This window comes from Asterias rubens, chromosome 4, assembly GCF_902459465.1.
Source record: "Asterias rubens chromosome 4, eAstRub1.3, whole genome shotgun sequence".
In the NCBI taxonomy this organism is placed as follows: domain Eukaryota; kingdom Metazoa; phylum Echinodermata; class Asteroidea; order Forcipulatida; family Asteriidae; genus Asterias; species Asterias rubens.
In genome coordinates, this window is record NC_047065.1 from 18406792 (window position 1) to 18434581 (window position 27790).

General features: G+C 38.5%; 1 protein-coding gene across 3 annotated transcripts; it reads left to right on the plus strand.

Annotated features, from left to right (window-relative positions):
- Positions 1–27790, plus strand: LOC117289346 (5-oxoprolinase-like). Of its 3 annotated transcripts, XM_033770430.1 has the most exons (30): positions 1–450; positions 1612–1767; positions 2252–2443; positions 2949–3080; positions 4834–4940; positions 5397–5512; positions 5995–6127; positions 6470–6582; positions 7165–7253; positions 9501–9618; positions 10294–10436; positions 10896–11024; positions 11438–11550; positions 12051–12221; positions 13667–13804; positions 14335–14473; positions 15527–15703; positions 16915–17052; positions 18211–18321; positions 19076–19177; positions 20222–20396; positions 20856–20965; positions 22062–22283; positions 22622–22756; positions 23516–23665; positions 24237–24311; positions 25021–25103; positions 25525–25685; positions 26667–26764; positions 27470–27790. In XM_033770430.1, exons 1-30 carry the CDS (start codon positions 436–438, stop codon positions 27647–27649), a joined length of 3921 nt encoding a protein of 1306 aa, XP_033626321.1. In that variant the 5' UTR covers positions 1–435; the 3' UTR covers positions 27650–27790. The 3 variants fall into 3 exon arrangements, with proteins under 3 accessions (XP_033626321.1, XP_033626322.1, XP_033626323.1); XM_033770431.1 differs by lacking the exons at positions 1–450; positions 1612–1767; positions 2252–2443; positions 2949–3080 and adding an exon at positions 3623–3637; XM_033770432.1 differs by lacking the exons at positions 1–450; positions 1612–1767; positions 2252–2443; ... (1 more) ...; positions 4834–4940; positions 5397–5512 and adding an exon at positions 5626–5651.

Sequence of the window (27790 nt, forward strand, 5' to 3'; positions counted from 1 at the left end):
TTTCCCCGGGAAGCGAACCCCCCGCTCGCTCTGGGACCGGCCGGTAGGGAGGTAGTTTAGACCACCATCACATGTCACACCACTGCACTGGGAAGCGTCAGACGTTGCGGCATTACGTACAATCTGGTGTACACAATATCCTAGGCGAGCTAGTGAGGACAGCTCTGAGCTAGCTAAGTTCGGTTCATATCTGATGGTTTTCATCTTTCCTTCAGCTTCTTCTGCCTGGATCGACGTATATATTCAACTCAATAAAATCATTTACCAGCTTCTGTTTTGTTAATCGCTCTCGACAACCAGGCAGTGTGTTTCTCACTGACTGACACTACTCTTCTCATCTCAGTGACAGTGTGGCCTCTGTAGATAGGTAGTGTTAGTTTCTGTAGTTGCTAATGCTAGTGTCTGGTCAAGGACACAGGCTTGCTCATCATCATCATGCAAGTTCAACAAGTAAGACATGCCTACTGCTTTTGTATTTTCATTCCTTTATTATTATGCTTTTATTTTTGCAACTGCCATGTTTCTTTTTGGTGCATTGCGTACTGTTCTTACTATAGTCCATGGTTCTACCTCCAGTCCATGCTTAGTCATAATTGATAACATGATCATGATGGAGGAGAACAACATTTTTTGCAGCATCACGATGACTTTGCACAATCTGTTTTAGAAGGTGGACAATATGTAGTGGTCCATTTTCTGTATACATACAGTGTCAGTACGGCCTATTTGATTTGAATCACAATAGTTTGGATACAAAATAATAAAAATAAAACAAATAAGTTGTCACCATAGTCGGGTGATAATTACTTTTGTAAAATAATTTTAAAATCGAGGCACTACTGTACTAGGCAACCACAGAGAGATTAGACTCTGGATTAGACGCCTCCAGACCATTCGGAAAAGTTTCTGTATGGCGCCACCACTTTTTCATTCGATATGAAATAATATAGTATCTAATTTACCTAAATGAGATATCCCTTTTTGTAAAAATGAGTGAAAAAGTGGTGGCGCCATACGGAAAGTTATCCGACCATTCAACCCCATGGTCTGAACATCCAAGAAGGAATCGACTAATAAACCTTTTGTTTTGCCGTCTCCTTTTTCCCACCCCGGCCTTTTAGCCTGAGCCTCATTCACTAATTAATTACTTGTTTACCCCACCTCCCCACCCTTGATATTGTCCTTTGTGTTTCCATCTTCTTGCTTGTGGTCAAGCCAGTCCCTTCCCTTCACCCCCCCCTTTTTGTCCCCCTATTCATTGTTTACCCCCTGCTTTTTTCTGTATGCTTTCTAACCCCATTCATGTATTTCCACTTCACTGCTTATGTTTCACTTAGTTACCTGTTCATGTTTGTTATGTTGTCATTTAGCCTTCGAGAAAGACTCTGCTAGGGTCGAAACATCGGGCCATTTACTATTTTTTGCATAATTTAAAAATCTCAGAAAGATTTCTGTTAAAATGAAAAAAAAATTAAAAATATCAATCAATTTAACATTTTTCATTTGATTTTGAGTATTCAATGAGATACTGTGCTAATTTCCGTCATGATCAGTCTAAACACTGAGAAACGCATAAAATCATCTTGCTTTATTACTGATTTTTCTTTGAAGGCTGGTTTTCGATTTGCGATCGATCGAGGTGGAACATTCACCGATGTTTACGCTCGTTGTCCCAGCGGTAAGACAAGGATCTTGAAGCTCCTCTCGGAAGATCCTAGTAATTACCTGGATGCCCCCAGGGAAGGAATTCGTCGGATCCTTCAGGAGGTAAATACACAAAACAGGGTTCTGCCGAAAGAGGTCTGAGGTTCTGGGAAAACCGCCCGGCACTCAGGACTCCCCAACAACCACTGGAATAAATCTGTTTCCGATCGCCTCACATTTTCAAAAAAATTTAAGTTACACAATGCAATTTTTCAAAGGTTTTCACAAAATGAAACAATGGTTGTTTAATCAGTGAAAATGTTATCCAACGCCATTAATGTTTAACCTTTCTTTGATAATGAGTCTGTTTATTTACCATTAACTGGTCCATCTCGCAATGGTTTCCAGGGACTATTGAAGTGGTAAGGCGGTATTAAATAATCACAATGTTTTTCCATTTTTTAGACCAAGCATGTTGGAAATCGGGTACTGGTTGCATTGTAACAATGGAATCAGACAAGGTTATACTGAAATTCCTCAAGTATGAAATTAGACCTTGAAACACTTTGATAAACCATGGAAATATTTATAAAATGTTTACACACAGGAAACGGGTCAGTTGATGCCCCCTGACGTTCCTGTTGATACATCACAGATTGAATGGATACGGATGGGTACAACAGTAGCTACTAATGCTTTATTAGAGCGCAAAGGAGAACGTATTGCCCTAGTCATCACTAAAGGATTCAAAGACTTGCTCTACATCGGCAATCAAGCCAGGCCCAAGATATTTGATCTGGTTGGTAATTTCTTGGTTTGTTTTAAAGGCAAAGTCTTCTTTTAGGTTTTTGTACCGCTCAATTGTTTTTAAAATCTTATATAGAAAAGTAGAGATATACAATAAAACTAACCCTTGAAAATATCATTTCAAAAGTTGGTAGCATTTTTGAGATATTGCCGAAAAACTGGAGCGATTATGTCTGACACACAGAAAGAGTAATCCAAATAGGAATACACAAACTGAGAAACATTGCATACGAGAACCCCACAGCTTGAATCTGGTGCTCTTAACCCTTTTGGCTAGTTTACATTTGATAGTAAGGTTTGTGGTAACACCATATATGGTAATCTCTATTTGAGTTCCGGTGGTTCTGAAAAGAACCATAGGTTTTCAACTCAACGTTTTGATCAGTTTTGTTTCTGATTGTTTTCTGGAGAAAGCTGGATTGTGGTCACAAGTGGGCCTGGTGACTACAGCAACTAAATAAAATTTTAATTTGTTTGACCCTTTTGTTGACCATTAGGAGATTGTCACCCCTGAGATGCTTTATGAAGATGTTGTTGAGGTATCAGAGTGGGTTGTCTTACAACAAGATAAGTGTCAGCTTGCAAAGAAACGAGGCTTGGAGGTCGTGACGGGTACAACAGGAGAAAAGGTTTGTATATCATTTTATGTTTTACCTATACACTGATGAGTGGTATGCGCTGTGTACTCAGTACTTCCCTGAAACTTATGAAAGAAAAACACACAGGTATGCTTTCATACAAGTATGGTCGTGGCTAAGCAGATAAGAGTACCAAACTCAAGCTCTGGTGTTTCTGTGAGCAGAGTGTAGGTTCAAGTCCCGATCATGACACTTGTGTCCCTGAACAAGACATTGACTTGTAATTGATTATCTCCACCCAGGGGTAAATGAGTACCTGTGAGGGCAGAGATGGTTCTTGTGATTGATTAGTAGCGCAGATTTGTTGCACAGGTTGTATACTCCCCAGGGAACTGAGATGGTTTAAGGAATTAATTGGCCCAGTGACCAGGGGTAATAATGTCAGACGCTCTGAGGCGCCAATCGGGTGTGATAAGCTTTATATAAAAACTGGTTGTTATTATTATTCTTATTACTCAGATAGGATTCGAACCCACAACCTTTGCCATTCAAAAGCAGAGGTCTTACCATTAGACCATTGAGCTTGCCTGGTAGCTCGAGGCAGTCCGGTTTGTACTCATTTAACTCTCACCTACTTTGCTAACATTTTCCAGGAAGTCGACTAACCATTTGAGAAATTTGAGAGCTGGGTAGTTGCGATGGTAGAGATTGTGAACGCTTAGTATAGACCCCTTACAATACGTGCAGCGTACTCTGGATGTCATTTTGGGTTTTCATTTTGGGTGTCAAAATCTTATCTAACATACACAAAAGAGAGTTGAAATCCAACATTATGTATTGTTAAAGAAATCAATAGCTCCCCTGACGCTGAGGTCATGCGCACGTTTTTACGCACAGAGAACAGCTATTGTCCAACGATCTGCTTCCTTTTTGGGAGTGTGACGTCATATGCAATGGGTCTATAATCTATGTTAGTTTCTGCATACTCCAAAGGAGTTGAGATATGTTCAGGAATGCATCAGGCCAAATCAACCAGGGTAGTGATAGTGTACAGGCATTTTGATATAATGATTGAAAGTGCCTAATAAATATATGGGATTTGAAGCATTACATGGTGAGGTATCAATCTATATTTGGTTTGCAGTAACACCATTTATGTATCTATTTGCCAGATAACTCTTCTTCTGTTAGAAAACTGTGTTGCTTTTTATTCTACTATCGCGGAGTAGATTTTCGGAATTCTAGCAGTGTCTAGAGACTTCTCAGTTCTGAAAAGAACTATCCTGCTTTTAAACTATTGCCTGGGCGGAAGGTAGAAAATCAGCCGAGACTTCTACTTACAATGTAGGTAGATAGACAGTTAGTTCCCACATGACATAAATCAGCCATCTTTACAGGCAATTTGGAACACACAGCCGTGCGTTTTGCGCGAGAAGGGCAAGTAGCACGCGCACATTTCACTTTACTTGTTGCCTGATTAGTTAGTTCCCACATGACATAAATCAGCCATCTTTACAGGCAATTTGGAACACACAGCCGTGCGTTTTGCGCGAGAAGGGCAAGTAGCACGCGCACATTTCACTTTACTTGTTGCCTGATTGGTTAGTCCCCACATGACGTAAATCAGCCATCTTTACAGGCAATTTGGAACACACAGCAACGCGTTTTGCGCGAGAAGGGCAAGAAGCACGTGCACATTTCACATTACTTGTTGCCTGATTGGTTAGTCAACTGCGTGGTTGCGTTAATTAATTGCTCTAAGTAGTCATTGTCTAATACTTATTATGCTGTTACTATTTTATAGCTGGAGGTACGGGAGGGTATTGATATGAAGAAACTTCGAGATGATCTTCAGACAGTACTTGATAAAGGTATACAGAGTCTTGCAGTTGTTCTCAAACATGCTTACACGTAAGTTGCTTGAAAATGTGTATCAATCAGGGCTTGAATTTTACACTGGACTAATTTTGGCTAGAAAAAACCTGAACAAAGAAGTCATGCGGTCTTGTGTTTTTTATCCTTAAGGTCTGTGAAGGGGGTAACCCTGTTTCAACCCCAGGAGTAGGTGGCAACGTGCCCCTGGTGGCAGTTGATTTAGGTCACTAGCCCAAATCAGTTAAGAGTAGCCCTCATCTTGAAGTGGTGTGAGACAATCTCTCATGGACAAAAAAAAACAAAAAACAGCTTTGCACTTACTGAGCTTTTCTTGTTGGGTGCTTCCTCCAATGAGCTTGTAATAATGAGGTCAGTTATTTGAGCTGCCTTCCGTTTGGCCCTCTTCAATAAATGTAACTAGTTTGAGATGAAACCAAATGGCGGACTGCTTCCTTCACACCATTAGTAACTGTCGATGTTACTCGCTTACAGGTTTGACAGGCATGAGAAGCATATTGGAGAACTAGCTCAGCAGATGGGGTTCCATCACGTCTCACTGTCAAGTAGTGTCATGCCGATGGTTAGAATGGTGCCTAGGGGATATACAGGTAAGGAGGGCTCCCTCCCTTCCCCCAACCTCTTCCCCTAACCCCCCCCCCATAATCCCTCCACTAACCCCTCCCCTACCTACCTCACTATCCAGGAGTGTCATGCTGATGGTTAGAATGGTGCCTAGGGGATATACAGGTAAGGAGGGCTTACCCCTCCCTTAAGGCCCGGTCCCACTGCAGCGATAACGATAACGACGCCAAGGGAACGCATTCTATTGGTTGAATGAGCGTGTGCGTATTTTGCGGAGAGCAATTCAACCAAACATGTTCTCTTTGCTTCGTGATTGTTATCGTTATCGTTATCCGAGCCTGTGTGACCGGGCTTTTAACCCCCCTCCCCAACCTTCTTATTTTAAAACATAGTAACTGAAGTTTTGGGGAAAGCAGAAGGTTCCCAATTCACAAAATAGAGTTGAAGGTGATGATAACATGTGCCGATTTCTTGGATGAATTTGTTTTCTTATTTCCTTTGACTTTAGCTTCTGCTGATGCCTACCTCACACCGTGTATTAAGACCTACCTAGCAAGCTTTGCCGGAGGGTTCCAGAACAGTCTTGAAGGGAAGAGGGTTTTATTCATGCAGTCCGATGGTGGACTTACCCCTATGGACAAGTGAGTTGTTCTTTGAGTTTGATTCAAACCTTATTGTGTGAGACACTGCATGTACATATATGTCAAAATCCTTCAGAAGATGGGACCAATTAAGCTGATGTTACTGTGTGTTGTGTAACACACATAACAAAAACAGTGCACTTATTTGATTGGCTACATATTACGCCACAGCATCCTGTAAACCATTACATGGTGCTATGTTAAAGGAATTGGTCTTAAATAATTCAAACATAGTCCCACATATCTTGAAGGAAAATACTGAATGTTTAAGCACCTTTTGCATCATTGAGTGATATAAGCGCTATAATAAGAAGCCATTATTACTAACTTTTTTATTTTCAGATTTAATGGTTCTCGTGCTATTCTATCGGGGCCAGCTGGAGGAGTTGTTGGGTACGCAGTCACTACGTACAAAAGAGAAACAGATCTACCTGTTATAGGATTTGATATGGGAGGTAAGCTAGATTTGCTCATCTTATTTAGTGATCCAATATGGGTAGGGGATGGCACCCAAACCTTTTGTAGAGGTGATGGTGGTAGGGGTTGGGGTGGTGATGCCTTAAGCAAAATACAAAACGAAACTTGAAGTTCACTCTTGAAGAAGCACAACACATGATATTCTCTGTTAAGGGGCACTTCTAGATTGATTGGAACTTACAGAGGGCACCACAGCATAGCAGAGGGCACCACAGCATAGCAGAGGGCACCACAGCATAGCAGAGGGCATCACGGCATATGATGTGGGTGATGTGGGTTATTTTGAGACCTATAAGAGGGTTCTTTGGGATATAATTAACTCAATATCTTTATGCTAATTTAACGCTGAGAAAAGGTTTCGAACCAAATTGTAGGCTTTGTATGTAATTTTACCCCAAATCACTAATTTCTTTTTACTGAAATTTGTGCCAATATTTTTACTTTTTTGACAGTTTTGGGTTTTAACAAAAAAATACTTGAACCTGGTGTTGGCAGTCTCCCTATAAGTCAATATCTTTGTTCAGTGGCTTATTACTTTTTTACTAAATTTTGTATTCCAGGAACTTCCACTGATGTGAGTCGCTATGCTGGTGAATATGAACATGTTTTTGAGACAACTACTGCCGGGGTAACCATACAAGCCCCTCAGGTAAGTAAACTAAGCTTAATCCTATTGCAAGATTGAAGTCAGTTCATGTTTTTGCAAAGAAGGAACAAGTTTACCATTGAAACTTTTGCATCTCATACTTGAATGCTCCATTTGTCAGACTTCAGCCATGTGTGTACATATAGGTGAACAAACTTATTTTAACAATTTATAATCATTTGTATTTAAAAGTTGGCAGGTATAGACTGTTCAAGTCTTCTGCATTTTCAAACAATTTTGTGACCATTGTATTTCACGTACAATACATTAATGCGTGAAGGAAACAAACTCGCACACTTTAATGGTTGCAATGTATGAATGTGCACTAGACTTGCACAGTCTACTGGTGGAAGCTCTACCAGGAATGATAAATAAACTAGACTTGTACCTGTTTTTTGGCTAGACTGGCAGGTTTATTAGCGTGAAGCTCTACCAGGAATGATAAACAAAGTAGACTTGTACCTGTCTTTCGGACTAGACTTGCACAGTCTATTAGCATGAAGCTTTACCAGGAATAATAAATAAACTAGACTTGTACCTGTCTTTCGGACTAGACTTGCACAGTCTATTAGCATGAAGCTCTACCAGGAATGATAAACAAAGTAGACTTGTACCTGTCTTTCAGACTAGACTTGCACAGTCTATTAGCATGAAGCTTTACCAGGAATAATAAATAAAGTAGACTTGTACCTGTCTTTCAGACTAGACTTGCACAGTCTACTGGCGTGAAGCTCTACCAGGAATGATAAATAAACTAGACTTGTACCTGTCTTTCGGACTAGACTTGCACAGTCTATTAGCGTGAAGCTCTACCAGGAATGATAAATAAACTAGACTTGTACCTGTCTTTCGGACTAGACTTGCACAGTCTATTAGCATGAAGCTCTACCAGGAATGATAAACAAAGTAGACTTGTACCTGTCTTTCAGACTAGACTTGCACAGTCTATTAGCATGAAGCTTTACCAGGAATAATAAATAAACTAGACTTGTACCTTTTTTTTTGTGTCTAGACTTGCACAGTCTATTAGCATAAAGCTTAGACTTGTGGACAAGTTGTTAATTGTCTGTCGCGGGGACATAGTCGAGTCTTGGTGGCGAAATGATTCAGGTGTCCGTGTTCGGATACTGCTCTCGCTCAAAGCTGCTGGCTGCTGCTCAACTACTACTCCCCCATTGATTGCACAGCTTAAGAGCAGTAGTCTCGCAAGGGCCAGCAGTTTCACGAGAATACCAGTGTTGCGGGAATCAAAGAGAGAGTCGGAACGCTATCACCGTAGACATTTAATGACTTGTCTACAAGTCTACATGAGGCTCTACCTGGAATAACATTAAACTAAACTTGCACCAGTCTATTAGCATGAAGTTAATACTAGGAATGATAAATAAACTAGACTTGTACCTGTCTTTCAGACAAGACTTGTACAGTCTATAAGCATGAAGCTTTACCAGGAATGATAATTAAACTAGACTTGTACCTGTCTTTCGGACTAAACTTGCACAGTCTATTAGCGTGAAGCTTTACCAGGAATGATAATTAAACTAGACTTGTACCTGTCTTTCGGACTAGACTTGTACAGTCTATTAGCATGAAGCTTTACCAGGAATGATAAATAAACTAGACTTGTACCTGTCTTTCGGACTAGACTTGCACAGTCTATTAGCAAGAAGCTTTACCAGGAATATTAAATAAACTAGACTTGAACCTGTCTTTTAGACTAGACTTGCACAGTCTATTAACATGAAGCTTTACCAGGAATGATAAATAAACTAGACTTGTACCTGTCTTTCAGACTAGACTTGCACAGTCTATTAGCATGAAGTTAAAGGCAGTGGCCACTATTGGTAATTACTCAAAATAATTTTCAGCATAAAACCTTTCTTGGTGACGAGTAATGGGGAGAGGTTGGTGGTATAAAACATTGTGAGAACAGGCACCCTCTGAAGTGCCAAAGTTTTCGAGAAAGAAGTAATTTTCCATGAATTTGATTTCGAGACCTCAGATTTAGAACTTGAGGTCTCGAAATCAACCATCTAAACGCACACAACTTCGTGTGACAAGGGTGTTTTTTCTTTCATTATTATCTCGCAACTTCGATGACCGATTGAGCTCAAATTTTCACAGGTTTGTTATTTTATGCATTTGTTGAGATACACCAACTGTGAAGGCTTGTTTTTGACATTTACCAATAGTGTCCACTGCCTTTAATACCAGGAATGATAAATAAACTAGACTTGTACCTGTTTTTAGTTGGATATCAATACGGTAGCAGCAGGTGGCGGATCGCGTTTATTTTTCCGATCAGGTCTCTTCGTGGTTGGACCTGAGTCAGCCGGGGCACACCCGGGACCTACTTGCTATCGCAAAGGTAAAAGTTTACTCTTTTCTTGTACAACTTTTTAGTTGACAATTAAAGGAACATTACAGAATTGGTTTTGCTAGCACAAAAAAAACTAGGCTGGCAGTGTAAGCACTTTATGTAATCCACCATATACATAAACTGACAAACCTGTAGAAGTTCGAAATCGATCGGCCATCTGGGGTCAGGAGAGAATAGTGAAAAAACGATTGCAAATTTTGCATTGCACCGATGCCAAATCAAAAATGAATAAAATGCTCACTGAGCGATAAACTCCAAACTCAAAATTAGATTATTTATTTTAAAGGATGTTTTCTATCATCATCATTAGACCGTGTAAATTTTATGTAAATCTGTGATTTGCGATTTTTTGTTCTTACCAATTCTGTAACGTTCCTTTAAACTAAGTGAAGGACTCAAAATTAAAAGTAGACATTTTACTCCAAACCGGTGGCCAGCCATTGTGGTAGTCAATCCAAACAAGTAAAGTGGTTCAGTGTTTCACCCCTGTTTGCAGGTTTCCTCAGACGTATATGAGGCATCTTCTATTTCATTACCAGAAATACATAATACTAATTATAACAATAGTTAAAGCACTTTGTTTGTACTTGCAATGTTTGTGGTTCCAATCCATTAAGGCATTATAGAAGTCTCATACCTAAACACAGTCTGTGATTTCTGAAGGTGGACCACTCTGCGTGACAGATGCTAACTTGGTGCTTGGACGTTTAAGGCCAGAGTTCTTCCCCAGTATATTTGGCAAGAGTGAAGACCAACCTCTGGACATTGATGCATCGGTCAAATCCTTCATTACTCTCACCAAAGAGGTAGAGACACATCCATAAATATTTAAACAAAAAAATGACTTACTGTTATGACCATGTTCCACAAAGTAAATATCTATTTTATGGACAATAAAGATTGAATTGAATTCTTACATAGCGCTCAAATCCATCATTAAACCTCTAGGACATTATTACCCCAATCACTGGGCCAATAATTTCATTAGGTGCCAGTTTTGCCAAAAGTAGGACATGTAGCTATCAGTGACAAGACATTATCTAGTTCTTGAAGTACTTTTAAATTTCAACTTAAAACGCATTTGATTCTCCAGCCTTTTCTCACTCATTGTATTGCATTTTCACTGTCAATTTCCATGTATGTATTTGTGAGTTTTGGTATATGTCTTTGTTTTGTATTCTTGTGGGTGCCTTGGTGGTATTTAAGAACTAAGTTTTTCCCTAAGAGAATCTTTTAGAGTTTGCATTTCTTGTTTCTATTTTGAGGTGAATGAGTTTTTGGCGAGTCAGCCGGAGGGAACCAAGAAAGAACCAATGAGCATGGAGGAGATCGCTATGGGTTTCATTAATGTTGCTAATGAGACAATGTGTCGACCAATCAGAGCTCTCACTCAGGTAACTAAGGAACGGTCTGACAAAAGCAGAATTTTCACCGTTTTTAACTTTCTATGACATTGTGGATTATCTGTTCTTAAATTTTGTTTTGGTATCAGAGTCGCCAATAATTCTCCCTGATTCTGCAGAAAGTTCCCATTATTTCAATGTTCCAATGTACAAATTGAAAATCTCCCTGATTATGTATTTTTGTCCCTATAGACAATGCAAGTATTGTGCATATTCAAACATACACTGTACATGTATAACAAGGTGCATGAGTTTGTTTCCTTCATGCGTTAAACCAAAGTAGTCACAAAAACATTTGAATATGCACGAGACTTGCACAGTCTATTATTTTAAATGCTTATATAAGTTTCGAGTATAATTGTCTTGGATGACTTTTCTGACAATTTGAATGTCTTTTTCTCCAGGCTAAAGGTCATGACACGTCATGTCATGTGTTAGCTTGTTTTGGTGGTGCAGGAGGTCAGCATGCTTGCGCCATAGCAAGGTCATTGGGAATGTCAACTGTCTTCATTCATAGGTTAGTTCCTGTAAGAGGTCATAGGTCAATCCAAATCAAAGTTGTTTCTATTGACAATTTCATTTTTTTGGTACTTGCATTTTAACACCGGTTTACTTTAAAGTTTCTTCAACTGTTGTACAAATTTAAATAAACGCATCATTTTGCATGTTCACATCTGAAACTGCCACATAGTCGTAGCTTAACTCGTTTTATTCAGATGCAGCCTAATTTTGTTAGAAATGTCACACTTTCATTTGATTTCAGACTCTGCCTGGTAAACGAAAAATGCTGTATTTTTCTTCAAATTAAAAAAGTCGTGCTCTTTGGTCTACTTTGTACTTCTCTAGCATTGAGGATGAGGATACTGTTTTCAAAAGCTATTTGGAATTTATAAAGTCCCAGGGGTCATCAAACTTATAAGGAGGAATTGTTATAAATGTACCTCCTAAGATCTGGATCAGGGTTTCAGACATTTTTGTCAGCAGTGACTCTCACCCCTGCATTTATTCCTCCGTTAGATTTTCCGGCATTTTATCAGCCTATGGAATGGCGCTGGCTGATGTTGTACATGAAGCTCAAGAACCGTGCGCCTTGCAGTATGAATCCAGTTCATTTCCTCTCATTGATTGCCGGATTGAGAAACTAACCGAGCAGTGTGTTCTAGAACTAGAAAAACAAGGATTTACAAGGTACACATGTATATAGGATTTGAGGCATTGCATGGTGAGGTATCAATATATATTTGGTTTGCGGTAACACCATGGGCTAATTTCACAAAGCAATAAAATTCAACGCAAGACACATTTTCAGTTTCACCATAGTGATTTGTATTGTGACATCACACTTTACTTAGCAACTACGATTGATTTGCAGTTCCGATCAATCTTAGATCTTTGTGAAATCGGCCCCATGTGTGTATCTACTTGTCAGGTAGAGTTTGTTCTTAGAAAACTTGTCTTTCTGTAGAATAAAGAAAGACAGTTCTCTTAAACAGTTTTCTAAGAACAAACTGTACCCGGCAAGTACATGTAGATACACACATGGTGTTACCACAAACCAAATATATATTTACAAGGTGAGGAAGCACAATATTTGGTTTGGTATGGTGCCTGTAATAACCAAAATATGGGATGAGAAAAAAATCAAATGTCCTCATTTGGACTTGAACCCAAGACCCCTGGCGAGATTCCTTATATAATTTGTTTTTACTCTTACACCGATGTGTTTTAAAGCCATTATACACTTTCGGTAAACAGTATTATCCAAGTCCCACACTTCGTGTATCACAACTAATATATAAAATAACAAACCTGTGAAAAATTAGGTTCAATCGGTCATCGGAGTCGGGAGAAAATAACGGGAAAACCCATTCTTGTTTACGCGCGTTTCGCCATGACATGACATGTGTTTAAAATAAATCCGTTATTCTCGCTAACGAGAATTTATATTGTTTTAATGTTTTCTCAAAAAGTAAAGCATTTCATGGAACAATTTCAAGAGAAGTCTTTCACCATTACCTTCTGTAAACCCTGTAAATTATTTGTAAATCAATGAACTTTTTTTTTTCTGTACTGAAAGTGTATGATGGCTTTAAGCACTGTATACATAGTATACACAGTACTTTCCTTGAGTTCTGTAAACAAATCAATATTCTTTATCCTCGATACAAAACTAATATCTAATAAGATTCTTTATATCGCCCCGTCGGTGCAAAAATCCTGTACCTCAGTGCCTGCAGGTTTTGTGTGTGCATACTTTAAGCGAAATACAAAGTCTTAGCATTTCAAACCCTCATGTAACTTGATCACTATTCTTGCTATTAATAATAATAATAGTGGCTTCTTATATAACGCCCAATTCTGTCATGCAGTGACACTCAAAAGGCTTAGCAACTGTGTTATTATCTTCTCACAAAGAATAAAGTTGACTGTCAGATTATGGATGGGTTACAGCATAGTCTTTGCATGTATTTTCCACCAGCTGCGGTGATGTAGTACCCGTTATTATGTCACGTGGTCATGCAATCGGTCTATTAATTTTTAACGATAGCAACTCACTTCAAAATAAACTGCACAGTTTCTATAGGATGGTTTTCCAAGGTATTCTTATTAATCCAATCTTTTTTTCTGTACAGGTCACAAATTGACACAGAGTCCTACTTACATCTTCGGTATGACAGAACGGATTGCGCCCTCATGTGTTCAGCAGCTGACTTTCCAGTAACTAAAACAAGCTGTTGCCATGGTGATTTTGAGGGAGCATTCAATGCCAGGTAGGCCTTCAAGGTTGGCCATGTTGTTTGAACTCAAGAACCAGTTATTATAATAATTTTTTGTTTCATCTGAATAACTATACATTTGTTTGAACAGGTTGAATAGGAAGCTAGAAGAATCGTTAAGTTTTGTATACAATGTATGTGAGGAAAACCCCAAAAGGGGGAAAACCACGCAACTGGGTAGGGACTGAAAATCCACTCCACATGCAAGGCTCTAGTCTGAGATGGGATTCGAACCAGGGTCCACAGATGTTAAAGAAGGGAAACAAAGCACTGAACCAACCTGATGCCCATGTGACTTGGAAGGAAAACCCCAATGAAGAAAACCCATGAAACCAGGGACTGGAAACCCAATCCACATGCAAGGCTCTGGTCTGAGATGGGATTCGAACCGGGGTCCTCAGAGGTTCAAAGACATGGAAAGAAACCACAAAGCAAACCTGATGCCCAATGTACAGCTAAATAGAGCAACTAAAAATCACAGACCTTCAAATTGAGAGCACCTTACTATCTTCCCATATGTGTAGGTACAAGCGAGAGTTTGGTTTCACTATTCCAGGACGTTCTATCATCGTTGATGACATCAGAGTACGTGGAGTAGGAAAGACAGATATCATTGAAGATAGACTACTCAAAACGAGCGCCAAAGAACCAAAGAGTCAACTGGTAAACTTTGAAGATTTTTCTTGATTCATTTCAAGCTCACAATTACTTAAAGGCAGTGGACACTATTGGTAATTACTCAAAACAATTATTATCATAATACATTTCTTGATTACGAGTAATGGGGAGAGGTTGATAGTATAAAACATTGTGCGAAACAGCTCCCTCTGAAGTGACATAGTTTTCGAGAAAGAAGTAATTTTCCACAAATTTGATTTCGAGACCTCAAGTTAAGAATTTGAGGTCTCAAAATCAAGCATCTGAAAGCACACAACTTCGTGTGACCATGATGCGACATGGTTATTTTTTTCTTTCATTAATATCTCGCAACTTTGATGACCGATTGAGCTCAAATTTTCACAGGTTTATTATTTTATGCATATTATTTTTGAGATGAACCAACTGTGAAGACTAGTTTTTGACAATTACCAATAGTGTCCACTGCCTTTAAATACCAAAATGTAGATCAAACAGAAAGTACATGAACATGTAAAAGAAAAAATAAATGGAATGATCGACACATTGTACATGTAGAAGCAAAAATAATAGGCATCTGGAGAAACTGTAACTGGTAAACTTTGAAGATTTTTCTTTTTCAAACTCATATTTATATCCGTACCAAATGAAAAGCAAATCATCTACCTTTGGTGGATCAAGTTTTTTGGCGATGATGAATCCCTACTCACTGTGAATGAAGATGTTACATAATATACCTGTAGTAGTTTCAGCTTTAATTAGTTGTCAAGCTTTTGAGAAAAATAGTGAAAATCACAGAGCAATTTTTTCAGGAGAGAAGCATAAATCCATTATACATGCGGAAATAATTTCGTCTCAAATGAGACAAAAATTATTTCTGTGAAATTGTTTTACTCATTTCTCAAAAACCACAGCATATCAGCAAGTATTGTTCCAAGGGACACTTTCTACTATCAATATTTTTAAACTGTTTAAATTTAGAGTAAATCTGTGGACGGTTGTGTTTTGTGTCGTTCAAAAAGTACCTGAACCCGATAAGTTAGAGTTTATTTTTTTGTGATTTGGATGACTAATCACCAGGTGACGAGATGCTATTTTGACTCTAAGTACTGGGATACCAAACTCTATCTGCTAGATGACCTATCAAGCAATCATACCATTCAAGGACCAGCCATCTTAATAGAGAAGAACAGTACCGTGGTGATTGAGCCACACTGTCAGGCAAGGATAACACAACGAGGAGATATACACATCAAGGTAATCATTATTATTTTTATTTTATTACCTTCATTACACAAATACATACAAAATTACATTGATGCAAAAGGGAAACACCGAACAAGCACACAGGCCCACTAAATGGGGGACCCTTGTTCACACATCAAAACAGAAAGACAAGGGACAGGCACAACTACAGGCAAACAACCGAAGAAAAATAAAGAAATACTATAAAAAGTAAAAAAAAAAAAAAAAAATCACAAAGAAGGTGGAAAAACTACAATTTAAAAATGGCAAAAAATTATTGCACAAGCATGATAAAAATATACAGGAGAACCGTACTATCCAAATTAGTCATCACTGGCTGGTGAGTAGTGTCCAAGTAAAGGAGGCCAGATTTAAAAAGAGAAAGAACTTGTGAGTTCTAAGGTTGGGTGGAATTATTAAAAGCCGTTTCTGAAATAACAACTACAGCTACGGCTACAGCTAGATTTCTTTGTCATCATTAGCCTTGGGTTATAGGATGTCCTTAGCAACACCCTTTAGCAACAGCCAGAGCCGTAGCTGTAGATGCCAATTCGGATACGGCCTTATTCCGGTAATGAAACCAAGGATGTCTCATAAGTGAACTTAATTACTGCTGCTCGCAAGCCCGAGGAAAATGTAAACAGAGGTGCTTGCAAGGTGAACCAGAAACACCGGGGTTAACCCCTACTCTTCCATGATAAGTGTTCTCAGTTCTGTTGCTACATGCACTAGCAGTCTTAGTACACTGGATGGCTTAATGTCCCATCTGAACGACAAAGCAATTATATTGCACCTCATTTCCATACTTGATGAAAGTATCTTGCTCATCAAGGGCACAAGTGCCACATACTGACTAAAGAAAAGTGCCAATCATCAAGACCGTTTTTCTCTTGGAAAGAAACCGAGGATACTTCTTGTTACAAACAATCTTGAAATAATTCTTTTAAAAACAGTTTATGGTTTGTTTCCTGGGTACATGTAGATTGGTATTAACTTATAGAACAAATTTTCTACAAAACACAGCCACTACTCACATAATTTTTGTTTATGTTTTGACTAGTATCACTAGTCATCTTCAGAACGAGGCACCACCAGTCGGTTGGTGGCGCTGTTTCCTGCTACGGCCACTGTATGGTGGTTTGGTGTTCTACATTGCAAGGTAGAAAATTTGTTTATATTTTGATATATTACCAGCCTGTTGATGAACTTGTTTCATTATATAGATTGGTAGTGGTTTGAGAAAAGGTATCGGAACGGAGTTAGACACCATTCAACTCTCCATCTTCTCACATCGGTTTATGAGTACAGCTGAACAGATGGGGAGAATTCTACAAAGAACAGCCATCTCAACAAATATTAAGGTCAGTGCTAGATCTACACATAGATATTAAAGTCACCTGGAAGTGGTATTTTTTCAAAATAAAGCTTTTGTCACTAGTGTTTTGATGAGTGGAATGTAAATAAACTGTTAACTAAGGTTTTAAAAAATCCGTTCTTATGTTATTTACAAATTTAAGAGTAGACCCCGATCCGAGAGGGCGCTGTTCGTGACGTCAATCGAGGCAGACTTTGCCTGTAATGCGTAGAGTAAACACAATTGCAAAGTACATGTACGGACCAAGTCGTGAGTTTACGTTTAAAAAAAAATAAAAAGGTTTTTTTCCGGCAATGCCGACCAGGTGTATTGCTGCTGAATGCAGAAAAACACTTTTTGAAATGTACCAACTCACGACTTTGACGTACATGTACTTTGCACGTGTGTTTACTTTACGCATTGCAGGCAAAGTCTGCCTTGATTGATGTCACAAAAGGGGTAGGCGGAGTCAGCCCCCCAAACAACTTTATATATTTTTTAAACATATATATCGTGACAAACAATTACTAAAAAAATTGTTTAATTGTTCGTAAGCATATACTCTTATGTTTGAAAGAAAAAAAATTCTATTTCCAGGTGACTTTAAATGGTATGCTTAACAATGGTAAGACATAAATATGATTGTTCACAAGTTAATACTTAGCATACAACTAAGCGGACAACTTGCCTGGAATGTTATAAATTTAAGAAATGAGTACCAAGAGCTGCAACGGTTAGTTTTGAGCTTGTGTGTCCCAAACCTGATGTTTGACAACAGTCAAAACAGTATTATTGTTTTATTTTTCCATTGACCAATATTACTGAAAAAAAACTTCCACAGGTTGATTTTTTATAATACAAATGATAATAATAAACCGATGTTATAAAGCACATTGCACACTTGTCCCAATTCATGTTTATGTTGGGTTACACAATGTGACAATGGCTTTAAAAGCTTTTTGGTAGTAATATTACATTGTATTACAAATTTAAACAAAATTGTCTTTTCTAATATTAGATTCTTTGTCAAAGTCTTTTTTTGCCCCAATTGAATTCAGATATACACGTACAATCATTATTTTGAGAGTGCCAATTTCTCCTCTGCATATTCTCATGAAGAATAATAACATCTTCCTATGATTTGAATATTTTTTTTTTCCTGCAGGAGAGACTTGATTTTTCTTGTGCCATGTTTGGATTTGATGGTGGGTTGGTCGCCAACGCTCCTCATATTCCTGTCCATCTTGGTGCAATGCAAGAAACCGTGCAATACCAGGTAGGATCTTAATCCTTCTCTAAGTACAAATCATAAAAATAGAACCCGGAGAATGCTGAGCTTGGCTGCCCTCTGTGTCGTGTGTGGACGCGGCTAATCGATACGTGCGCGATACGCATGTATGGCATAACGATCATCGCGTGAGACAAGTGTATGGCAAAATGGGCATCACGTGACACGCGTGTGAGGCAAGATGGCATCGCACACAGACTGTTTCTACTATTTTCATTGGTCAATGTGTTGTTTACTGTATGGCAATATATTTTGCCATACACGCGTAAAAAATGGCGTACGCGTGTCCATAAAAATGGTCTCACAGTGAAACCGCAGGCACAATGACACACTGAGCATTCTCCAGGTTCTATTTTTGTGGTACATACTCAACTTTGCATTGAAAACATGTGACTTAGAAAAATACTACTAGTTTTGAAAATGAATCTAGAGATTGTTTTGATCAAAATTAATGCTTTGTAATCATTCATTTTATATTGAGTTTGAACTTGGTTGATCTGGGTAGAAAAAGAGGTTGAAGTTCACTTCGTCAATTAATCAATTGTACCAATTAAATTTGAACAGAATATAAAGAGAATTTCAAAACATTTTTGTATAGCTAATTGTGTTGACTTGTTATCAGTATTATAACTTGACAAAAGTCATGGCCAAAACTTCAGACCATTAGCTATTTATTTACCTAAAAGAGCTAACTAAGCTATCGTTTGTTTAGAATGTCAGAGATTTTCTCATTTCCTTGCAGATGAAAGTTCTTGGTGATGATTTGAAGGAGGGTGATATGATATTAACGAATCATCCATGTGCAGGAGGCAGCCATTTGCCGGATTTAACTGTCATTACTCCAGTAAGTTATAAATCAAATCCTACTCAATCGAATACCCTTTTTAAAGGGTGTATGTAACTTTTGTAGGACAGAAAACACAATGTCCACAGATTTACACTAAACTTACACAGTTGGAAGATAATGATAGTAGAAAGCTTCCCTGAAAATATTACGTGCAAAGGTGCTGTAGTTTTTGGAAAATTAGTAAAACAATGACATGAAAAAAAATTTTGTCTCATGAGACGAAAATTATTTTAAGTATTTACAAACGTATTTTCATGACATTGTTTTACTCATTTCTCAAAAACTACAGAACCTCAGTAAGTAATAATTTTTATTTGAAGGGAAGCTTTCCACTATCATTCTCTTCAAACCCTGTAAGTTTAATGTAAATCTATGGACATTTTGAAAAGGTACCCAAATCCTTTAAAAACAACGGTTTGTGCTTTGGACTATTTCGTTTTGTTTATCAATTCTAGTTGTGATACCAATGACTCTCAGAAAAGTGCCTTTAAATCTGTACTAGCCAAGACCCGAATGGAGACAAGTTTTAGTTTAAGATGTAGGAGGAAAACCCAAGAGAATGATTTCAACTTGCTATCAGTTTGGGACTGAAAACAAAGTCCACATAGTGCATATTATTAGCATAAAACTGCATGATCAAAGTGTTTTGTATTTCTCGTCAGTGGTCAAAGGATCTTTTTATGTCCTTTTTGGATAAGTTCACAGACCTTCCTATTAGTAATTTCAACAAATAATTGTAGTTAAAAAAATAAAAATTAAGGGAAATCGCCTTTCATCACAATGCCAGAATGCCACATCAAGGCGAGGACTTCACTTAACTGATTTGGGCTCCTGACCCAAATCAACTGTCACCCGGGGCACGTTGCCACCTACTTCTGGGGCTAAAACAGGCTTACCCCCTTCACATTCCGTAAGGATGTAGGCATGGGTATCATCCACTAGGAGCCTGGCTGGTAGAGCAGAATGAAATATCGTCCAAACTTTTTACGAAGCAACTATGGTTAAGTGCTTAATCTTGATACATTTTTTGATCTGGCTCAGGTATTCTATCCAGGAAGTCTGAAGCCTGTATTCTTCGTAGCTAGCCGAGGACATCATGCAGATATTGGTGGGATTGCCCCTGGGTCTATGCCGCCTAACTCTAAGCATCTTGGTGAGGAAGGAGCCGTCTTTAAGACATTCAAATTGGTTAAAGATGGCATCTTTCAAGAAGAAGGTAGGTCAAATATAAAGGAATTCAAATCTGTGCTTTTGATGTCAGTTTTAGTTTTCACTACCAGTAATTGTTTGTTTTCCAACTCTCTTTGTTCCGTTTGGGAATCACTATTATTGTACACTTTTAGTGGAAATAATGACTTTTGAAAATTACCAAATGTGTCCAGGGGTGGATTTCACAATGGTAGTCCTAACTTAGGACTAATCCTAGGCAATGCTAAAAGATAGGACCAGTCCTAACTTAGGATGAGTTACTGGTCCTAACTTAGGACCAGTCCTATCTCTTTGCATTGCCTAGGACTAGTCTTAAGTTAGGACTACCTTTGTGAAATCCACCCCAGTGCCTATAAATGAAAGATTTCTAAAGGTCTCTTTATTTATATTTTGATCAAACTTGTTCTCACAAAATATGTTGAAGTATATACATGTATTGGGGTATTACTGATGATTGTGTTAACAGATGTAGTGAAAGCATTCATGGCACCAGGTGAGGTACCAGGGAGCAGTGGTACCAGGAACCTCCATGACAACCTAGCGGATCTCAGGGCACAAGTTGCAGCCAATCAAAAGGTGAGCTTATTGGGTTGGGGTTCTGGGGCCACTTTTATAGAGCTGCTTAAGCAAAAGAATTGCTTAAAGACACTGAACACTATTGGTAATGGTCAAAGACTAGTCTTCTCACTGGCTGTATCTCAACATATACATAAAGAACAGACCTGTGAAAATTTGAGCTCAATTGGTCGTCGAAGTTGCAAGATAATAATGAAAGAAAAACATGCTTGTCACACGAAGTTGTGTGCGTAGAGATGGTTGATTTCGAGACCTCGAATTCTAAATCTGAGGTCTCGAAATCACATTCTTGAAAAGTTACTTAATTCTCGAAAACTATGTCACTTCAGGGGGAGCCGTTTCTCACAATGTTTTATACCATCAACCTCTCCCCATTACTTGTCACCTAGTAAGGATTTATGCTAATAACTATTTTGAGTAATTACCAATAGCACAAAAGTACCTCGCTTATTTTACACACGTTACTGGCCAAAATTTCATGCCATATACATTGCTTGTGACTGGTATGTAGCTGTTGTTAACTTAGCATAACAATTGAGTGGAGTCTTGGCCGATAATCTGATTTTTACTAAGCAAGGATTTTTTTGCTTAAGCAAAATTTTGTGCTAAAGCAGCTCTATGAAACTGGGCCCAGTCTCTACCCGATAGTGTTTTCCTTAGGTTTAGCTCCTACATTTAAACACTTGTTTTCTTGTATTGTTTCTTTACAACTATGAGCTCAAGAGGTTTTTTTAAGGGCTCTAAACGTTCCTTATTTTTTTTCTCTTGATTTGAGGTTGTACTTTTTTGAGTGAAACTTTTGTCTGAGATCCAGTTACTTTGCTTCTATTAAAAGCATTTGTGCGATGTGCTATTGAAATCTAAATGAATAAATAGACATGGGGCTAATTTCATAGAGTTGCTAAAGCCGAAAAATATTGCTTGACATTAATGTCTGCTTAACAAAAATGAGCAGGATACCAGTCACAAGTTGTGGCGTGGTGTTTGTGTTGGTAACCTTATTCTGGTAAGCATAATTTGGATGTTCTCAGCTGCTTCTAGCAGCTCTGATCATGATGACTGACATAGTATCCCCCTCTTTCTCACTTACTACTAGGGTATCACCCTGATCACAGAACTGATTGATAGCTATGGTCTTGATGTCGTCTTGGCTTATATGGGTCACATTCAAACCAATGCTGAGATTGCTGTGCGTGAGATGCTGAAAGAGATTGGGAAGAACACCTTGGAGAAGACGGGCAAGACGAGACTGATGGCTGTTGATTACATGGATGATGGCACACCTATTCAACTCAGTATTGATATCAATATAAACGAGGTAAGTAAGTCTATGACATCACTGGAATAGGGCGCCTGACATATACCTTTTGGCAAATTCCCATTGTGCAAGCGCTAAATGTTGAGCGAGGAGCATGCTGGTCTAGGACGCTAGCAATACCCAGCATATACCTCATTCCACGCCTAAACTGCAAGTACCGACTATTTGCAACAAGGTCTATATAGAAGGTTTTTTTAAATGAGAGGTCGCCTAACATCATTAGGCTAGGACGGCCACTTCACGATTAATACATTGTGATTCGTAAGAACTTTGAAAGTTATTTAACTCCACCTTACAGTGCCTCAAATCCTACATTCTTGTTATATTGTTAATTATAGGGTGCAGCATTTTTTGACTTCACTGGTACTGGACCTGAGGTATATGGTAACTGCAATGCACCAAGAGCGGTTACCATGTCCGCTATTATCTACTGTCTGCGCTGTATGATCGGACATGATGTACCACTGAATCAGGTGAGAACAATGCTTTCGTCTCTACTAACATTTAAACACTGTCCGCTTGCTTCCAGCAAAGCGATTTCGTTTAGCGTAGTGAAAGTGCTGGAAAGCCCTGAATGACTGAAGGCCACTTAAAGGTGTGGGCTACAATCAACTACTTTTCTAGGGGCCGTTGCCACTGCTCCTGGGGCTTAAACAGGGTTACCCCCCTTTACAGTCCATACGGATGTAGGCTTGGGTATAATCCATCATAAGCCAGGCTGGTAGGGTAGAAAGCACTACCTCCCCAACTTTTAAAGCAATCATGGTTAAGTGTCTTCCCTAAAGTGTCACTACCGGGACTCAAACCCACACTCTGCTAAGATCAACTCGCAACCTATGTTCTTCCTCACTCAACCTTCTCTTGGAGTATCGGACAAACACTTAAGTACATGTAGGAGACAGGGTCTTCCCCATTTCCAGCCTGGCCCTGTGGATCTAACTACCAGATAGCTGAAGAAAAGCAAACTCACTTGAGTCATTCATGAAATTGTTGAAGACTCACTTGTTTCGTCGTCAGGGTTTTATTTTGTTTTGGCCCATCTTTGATTTTGACCTGATGTTAGTTGCAGACATCCAAGCGCTTTGCATCCTCTAGAAAAGGCTCTTTAAGTGCCAGCTTATTGTTCTTGTTGAAAACGAAGATGACAATTTTTGTTTATTTGGTTTGGTTACACCCATATTACACCAATGTGAAACAAAAATCTATTAATTTCTGCCCGACTTTTTTTCTAGGGTTGCTTAAAACCTGTGCAATTACACATTCCAAAAGGATCTATCCTCGACCCATCTGAGAATGCTGCCGTCGTCGGGGGTAACGTTCTGACATCACAACGTGTAGTTGATGTTGTACTCAAAGCATTTGCTGTCTGTGCTGCATCACAGGTACATGTAGTTTTTTTTTTTACTTTTTATTGTTTTAAATTGTATTTTCATGTTTAGCTTGAGCCCCCCCCCCCCAATCTCAGAACACATACCTCTCCTCCCACCCCGATGAAATCAGAAAGCATTGACCCATGAACTGAAACACCTTGCTTTTTTATTGTTTTATTGAATGCTTTTTATGAGAGCTTTGAGATGCAGCGTAGTTTATCAGTAATTTGAGGTTGAACAAGGAAACATTGAATAGCTCAAGATTTTAACCAACAAAATCCTTTAATGTACAGGCGCTCTATCAACTAAGCTACCTAACCCTATGATGTCGGTAATCCTAGTTTGTCAATATCTTCATTTGTAGGTGCCAGTCATAGGAAGACCACCAACATAGGACTAGATAGCTCAGTTAGTGGAGCACTGGCACGTTAAACCGGAGGTTTTTGGTTGCACCCCTACTCTTGTGAATTTTACTTTGTTGAAGCCCATGTCATTTAAAACTTACCCAGTCTGTAACCCTTGTGGTAAATTATTTGATAGTTTTTATTAATGAATGGTATTTTTCTCGCTGTTCTTCTTAAAGGGTTGTATGAACAACATAACATTTGGTGATGCAGACATTGGTTATTATGAGACGGTCTCGGGAGGTGCAGGAGCGGTAAGCTATAAGACCTGATTTCAACTCATAATCTCAGGAGGGAAAAACTTTTCTCTGAATTCAGTCCTTCACAGATCTTTGTCCTTTTGTTGTACAAATTATTCTTACGAAAGCCGCATAAATTTTTGTTGATTTAGGCAATTCAACAAAGTATATCTTTGATTTTTTTAATCATTTAATTGTTTTAATCGATATAAATGTATTGATTTTGGTTTTTACCCATACACTGATGTGTGTTAGCACTGTATACACAGTACTTTCCCCGAATCCTGTGAAAAAAATATCACAGGCATGTTACTCGGGTGGGATTCGAACCCACAACCCTTGCAATTCTAGAGCAGTGTCTTACCACTAGACTACCGAGGTTGCCCGGTAGCTAGAGGCAGTACAAAGCCTGAATTTTGTCAGCGGGTATCGCAACAATATAAGAGAAGTTAAATTTGCATCGGGGATAAAGAATATTAATTTTGGTTTTTTACCCATACACCGATGTGTGTTAGCACTGTGTACTCGGTACTTTCCCTGAGTTCTGTAAAAAAAATCGCAGGCATGTTACTCACGTGGGACTCAAACCCACGACCCTTGCAATTCTAGAGCAGTGTTTTTCCAACTAGACTTGTTTCTCAAAAACCTTTGTGTCTTCAATCATTCTTCAAAACTTTGATTTTGTTGTTCTTTCTCATTTCTAACTGTATCCTGACATGCTTAGGGGCCAACCTGGGATGGTCAAAGTGGAGTCCACACTCACATGACAAACACAAGAATCACTGATCCAGAGATTCTAGAAAGAAGGTAAACAATCTTTGACATAGGTCAGCCATTTTGTTTTCCCATCCATTGAAATTGATATCAACTATACTAAGAATCCAAGAATTTATGTTTATAGCCTTCATTATACACGTACACATGAGTGCTTTCTTTTGTAATTTTTCAACGGCTTCAACTTGGGCACTGGTTAACCCTGAATTTTAAGAAAGGGTTGGCATACTCCACAGATGGCCTTAAATATTGCACATAAACCCTCACTAAGTTGTCAACTGGGACGATGCAGCGATTTGAAAAGTACAATCTACTGTTGAAAGAAAAACTTATTTTCGTATATGCAAGATCCACTTCAGATCATTTTGCATGTAGACACCTACATTTTTAAGAAACTATATTTAATGTCTTTCACCTCTTGGTCTAAGCACATCAATGCACTTTTTCTGGATAGATACCCAGTTGTACTGAAGCGTTTTGAGCTAAACCCAAACACAGGAGGACTGGGTCAGTACAGGGGTGGTGACGGAGTTATCCGAGAAGTTCTGTTTCGACGACCTTTGACATTGTCAGTACTAACGGAGAGGAGGGCGTTTAGGCCATATGGAATGAAAGGTGAGTTAGGAAGGATACGTTGTATATTTCATGACACTTTTGATCCAACTTGTTGTAGATTTTGTGTGATTTTGTGTTATTTAGTTGTGTTTTTCTTCTCATCTTTACACTTTCTAGTTTCTTTACAGATTTTAAATTGGCTTTTGGTGTACACTATTGTTCTATTTCTGATTGTTTTCCCTACAACTTGCACACTCCTGCCTGATTGCCTTTTTGTACCACATACATGTATAGACCGTATTGAATATGACGTCACCATTCAAATATTTGCCCTACAAGATGTGTGTGTGTGCGTGTGCCTCAAAGCTTTCCTGCTATTCAATTTAAATCTTATTGGAGTTGATACCTTAAAGGCAGTGGACACTATTGGTAATTGTCAAAGACCAGTCTTCTCACTTGGTGTATCTCAACATATGCATAAAATAACAAATCTGTGAAAATTTGAGCTCAATCGGTCATCGAACTTCCGAGATAATAATGAAAGAAAAAATACCCTTGTCACACGAAGTTGTGTGCGTTTAGATAGTTGATTTCGAGACTAAACTTGAGGTCTCAAAATCAAATTCGTGGAAAATTACTTCTCTCTCGAAAACTATGGCACTTCAGAGGGAGCCATTTCTCACAATGTTTTATATCATCAACCTCTCCCCATTACTGGTCACCAAGAAAGGTTTTATGCTAATAATTATTTTGAGTGATTACCAATAGTGTCCACTGCCTTTCAATATCCTTAGCAATTTTTTTGTTCTCACCTTTTGAGTTTTTAGTTCATCTTTCAAAATGGAAGACAGTTGGATTTATATGCAATTAAATTTAAATCTACCATAAAATTAATATAAAAATTTATCTCATACAATTTTCCCGAAAGGTGTTCATTAAGAAAGAATTTTTTTTAATTTTTTTAATTTTTTTTTTTATATACCCATAATCTGTAGAATGATCTTTGAAATATTTTTTTTCTTTATCTTTTTATCATGTAAGGTGGAGAACCTGGCCAACCTGGTAAGAATCTGTTCATCTACGAGGACGGTAGAATAATCAACTTGGGAGGCAAAACTGCCATTAATGTCAAGGCAGGAGTAAGTCATTCAAACTTTCAGAAGAACTTTAAAGCAATGTAAATTTCAAATATCAAATTCAAACTCTGCTTACCCCCGAACTCTGCGCTGAGTTTCTGCGCTAGCCTGCAAGCCAAGAATGCTTAGTAATGTGGAGAATGCACAGGCACAAGCGAAAATACCCTGCTAACCTGTGAAATACGCTTAACCTAAGCATAGAAATCCATTTTGAATGACATTGGACCCTGGCCTGATGGAAGACACAAACATTTTCTCAATTGTTAGATTTCTTTAACCACTAATGCCAAACAGTCGCCACTTTCATATAATCAACAAATAATTGTGCAACTTGTAAGCAAGAAGGTGAAAATAGGTGTGCAAAGTGGGTTAGATTTCTTTTCTTAACCACCCTGTATTGCCATGGTCTGGAACTTGTAAGTAAGAAGGTGAAAATTGGTGTGCAAAGTGGGTTAGATTTCTTTTCTTAACCACCCTGTATTGCCATGGTCTTGGCCTTGGTGCCCCATCAAATATTTCTTTCAGACTTTGAGGTTTTTCCACTTGAAGTGCCCTATGCAAATATAAAAAAATGCCCGTGCCCTCCTTCCATGCCTGTTTTAGGCTGTAAATTTTATCCAATTTATTGCTGTAACCAGCTAACACTCGTACAAAATGATCATACATATGCCAAATCTTAACTGATCAATTGATATTGCTTTCTTTCAGGACACTCTGCAGCTGTGCACACCAGGCGGGGGTGGGTTTGGAACACCGCCCGAAAAGAACTGTGGGACAGACTATGACGTCTTACCGTCCAAACGAAGACGTCATAACCAGGTGGCTAGTCAGCTTTATACAGAGAAAGGAAGTGTACATGCGTTTCGTATGGCACAGGAACAAGTATGATCAAGATAAAACTTGGGGTGTATCCAAATTGGCGACTACTGCTACAGCTACGACTGTGCTAAAGAGTGTTGTTAAAGACACTGGACACTATTGGTAATTGTCAAAGATTAGTCATCACACAGTTGGTGTATCTCAAAATCT

Bases quoted from the DNA above. Each gene is read 5' to 3' on its own strand.
- LOC117289346 (XM_033770430.1), top strand. The intron at 11,025-11,437 runs GTAACTAAGGAA...CTTTTTCTCCAG, and splicing joins CAATCAGAGCTCTCACTCAG to GCTAAAGGTCATGACACGTC. The intron at 17,053-18,210 runs GTCAGTGCTAGA...TTTTTCCTGCAG, and splicing joins CCATCTCAACAAATATTAAG to GAGAGACTTGATTTTTCTTG.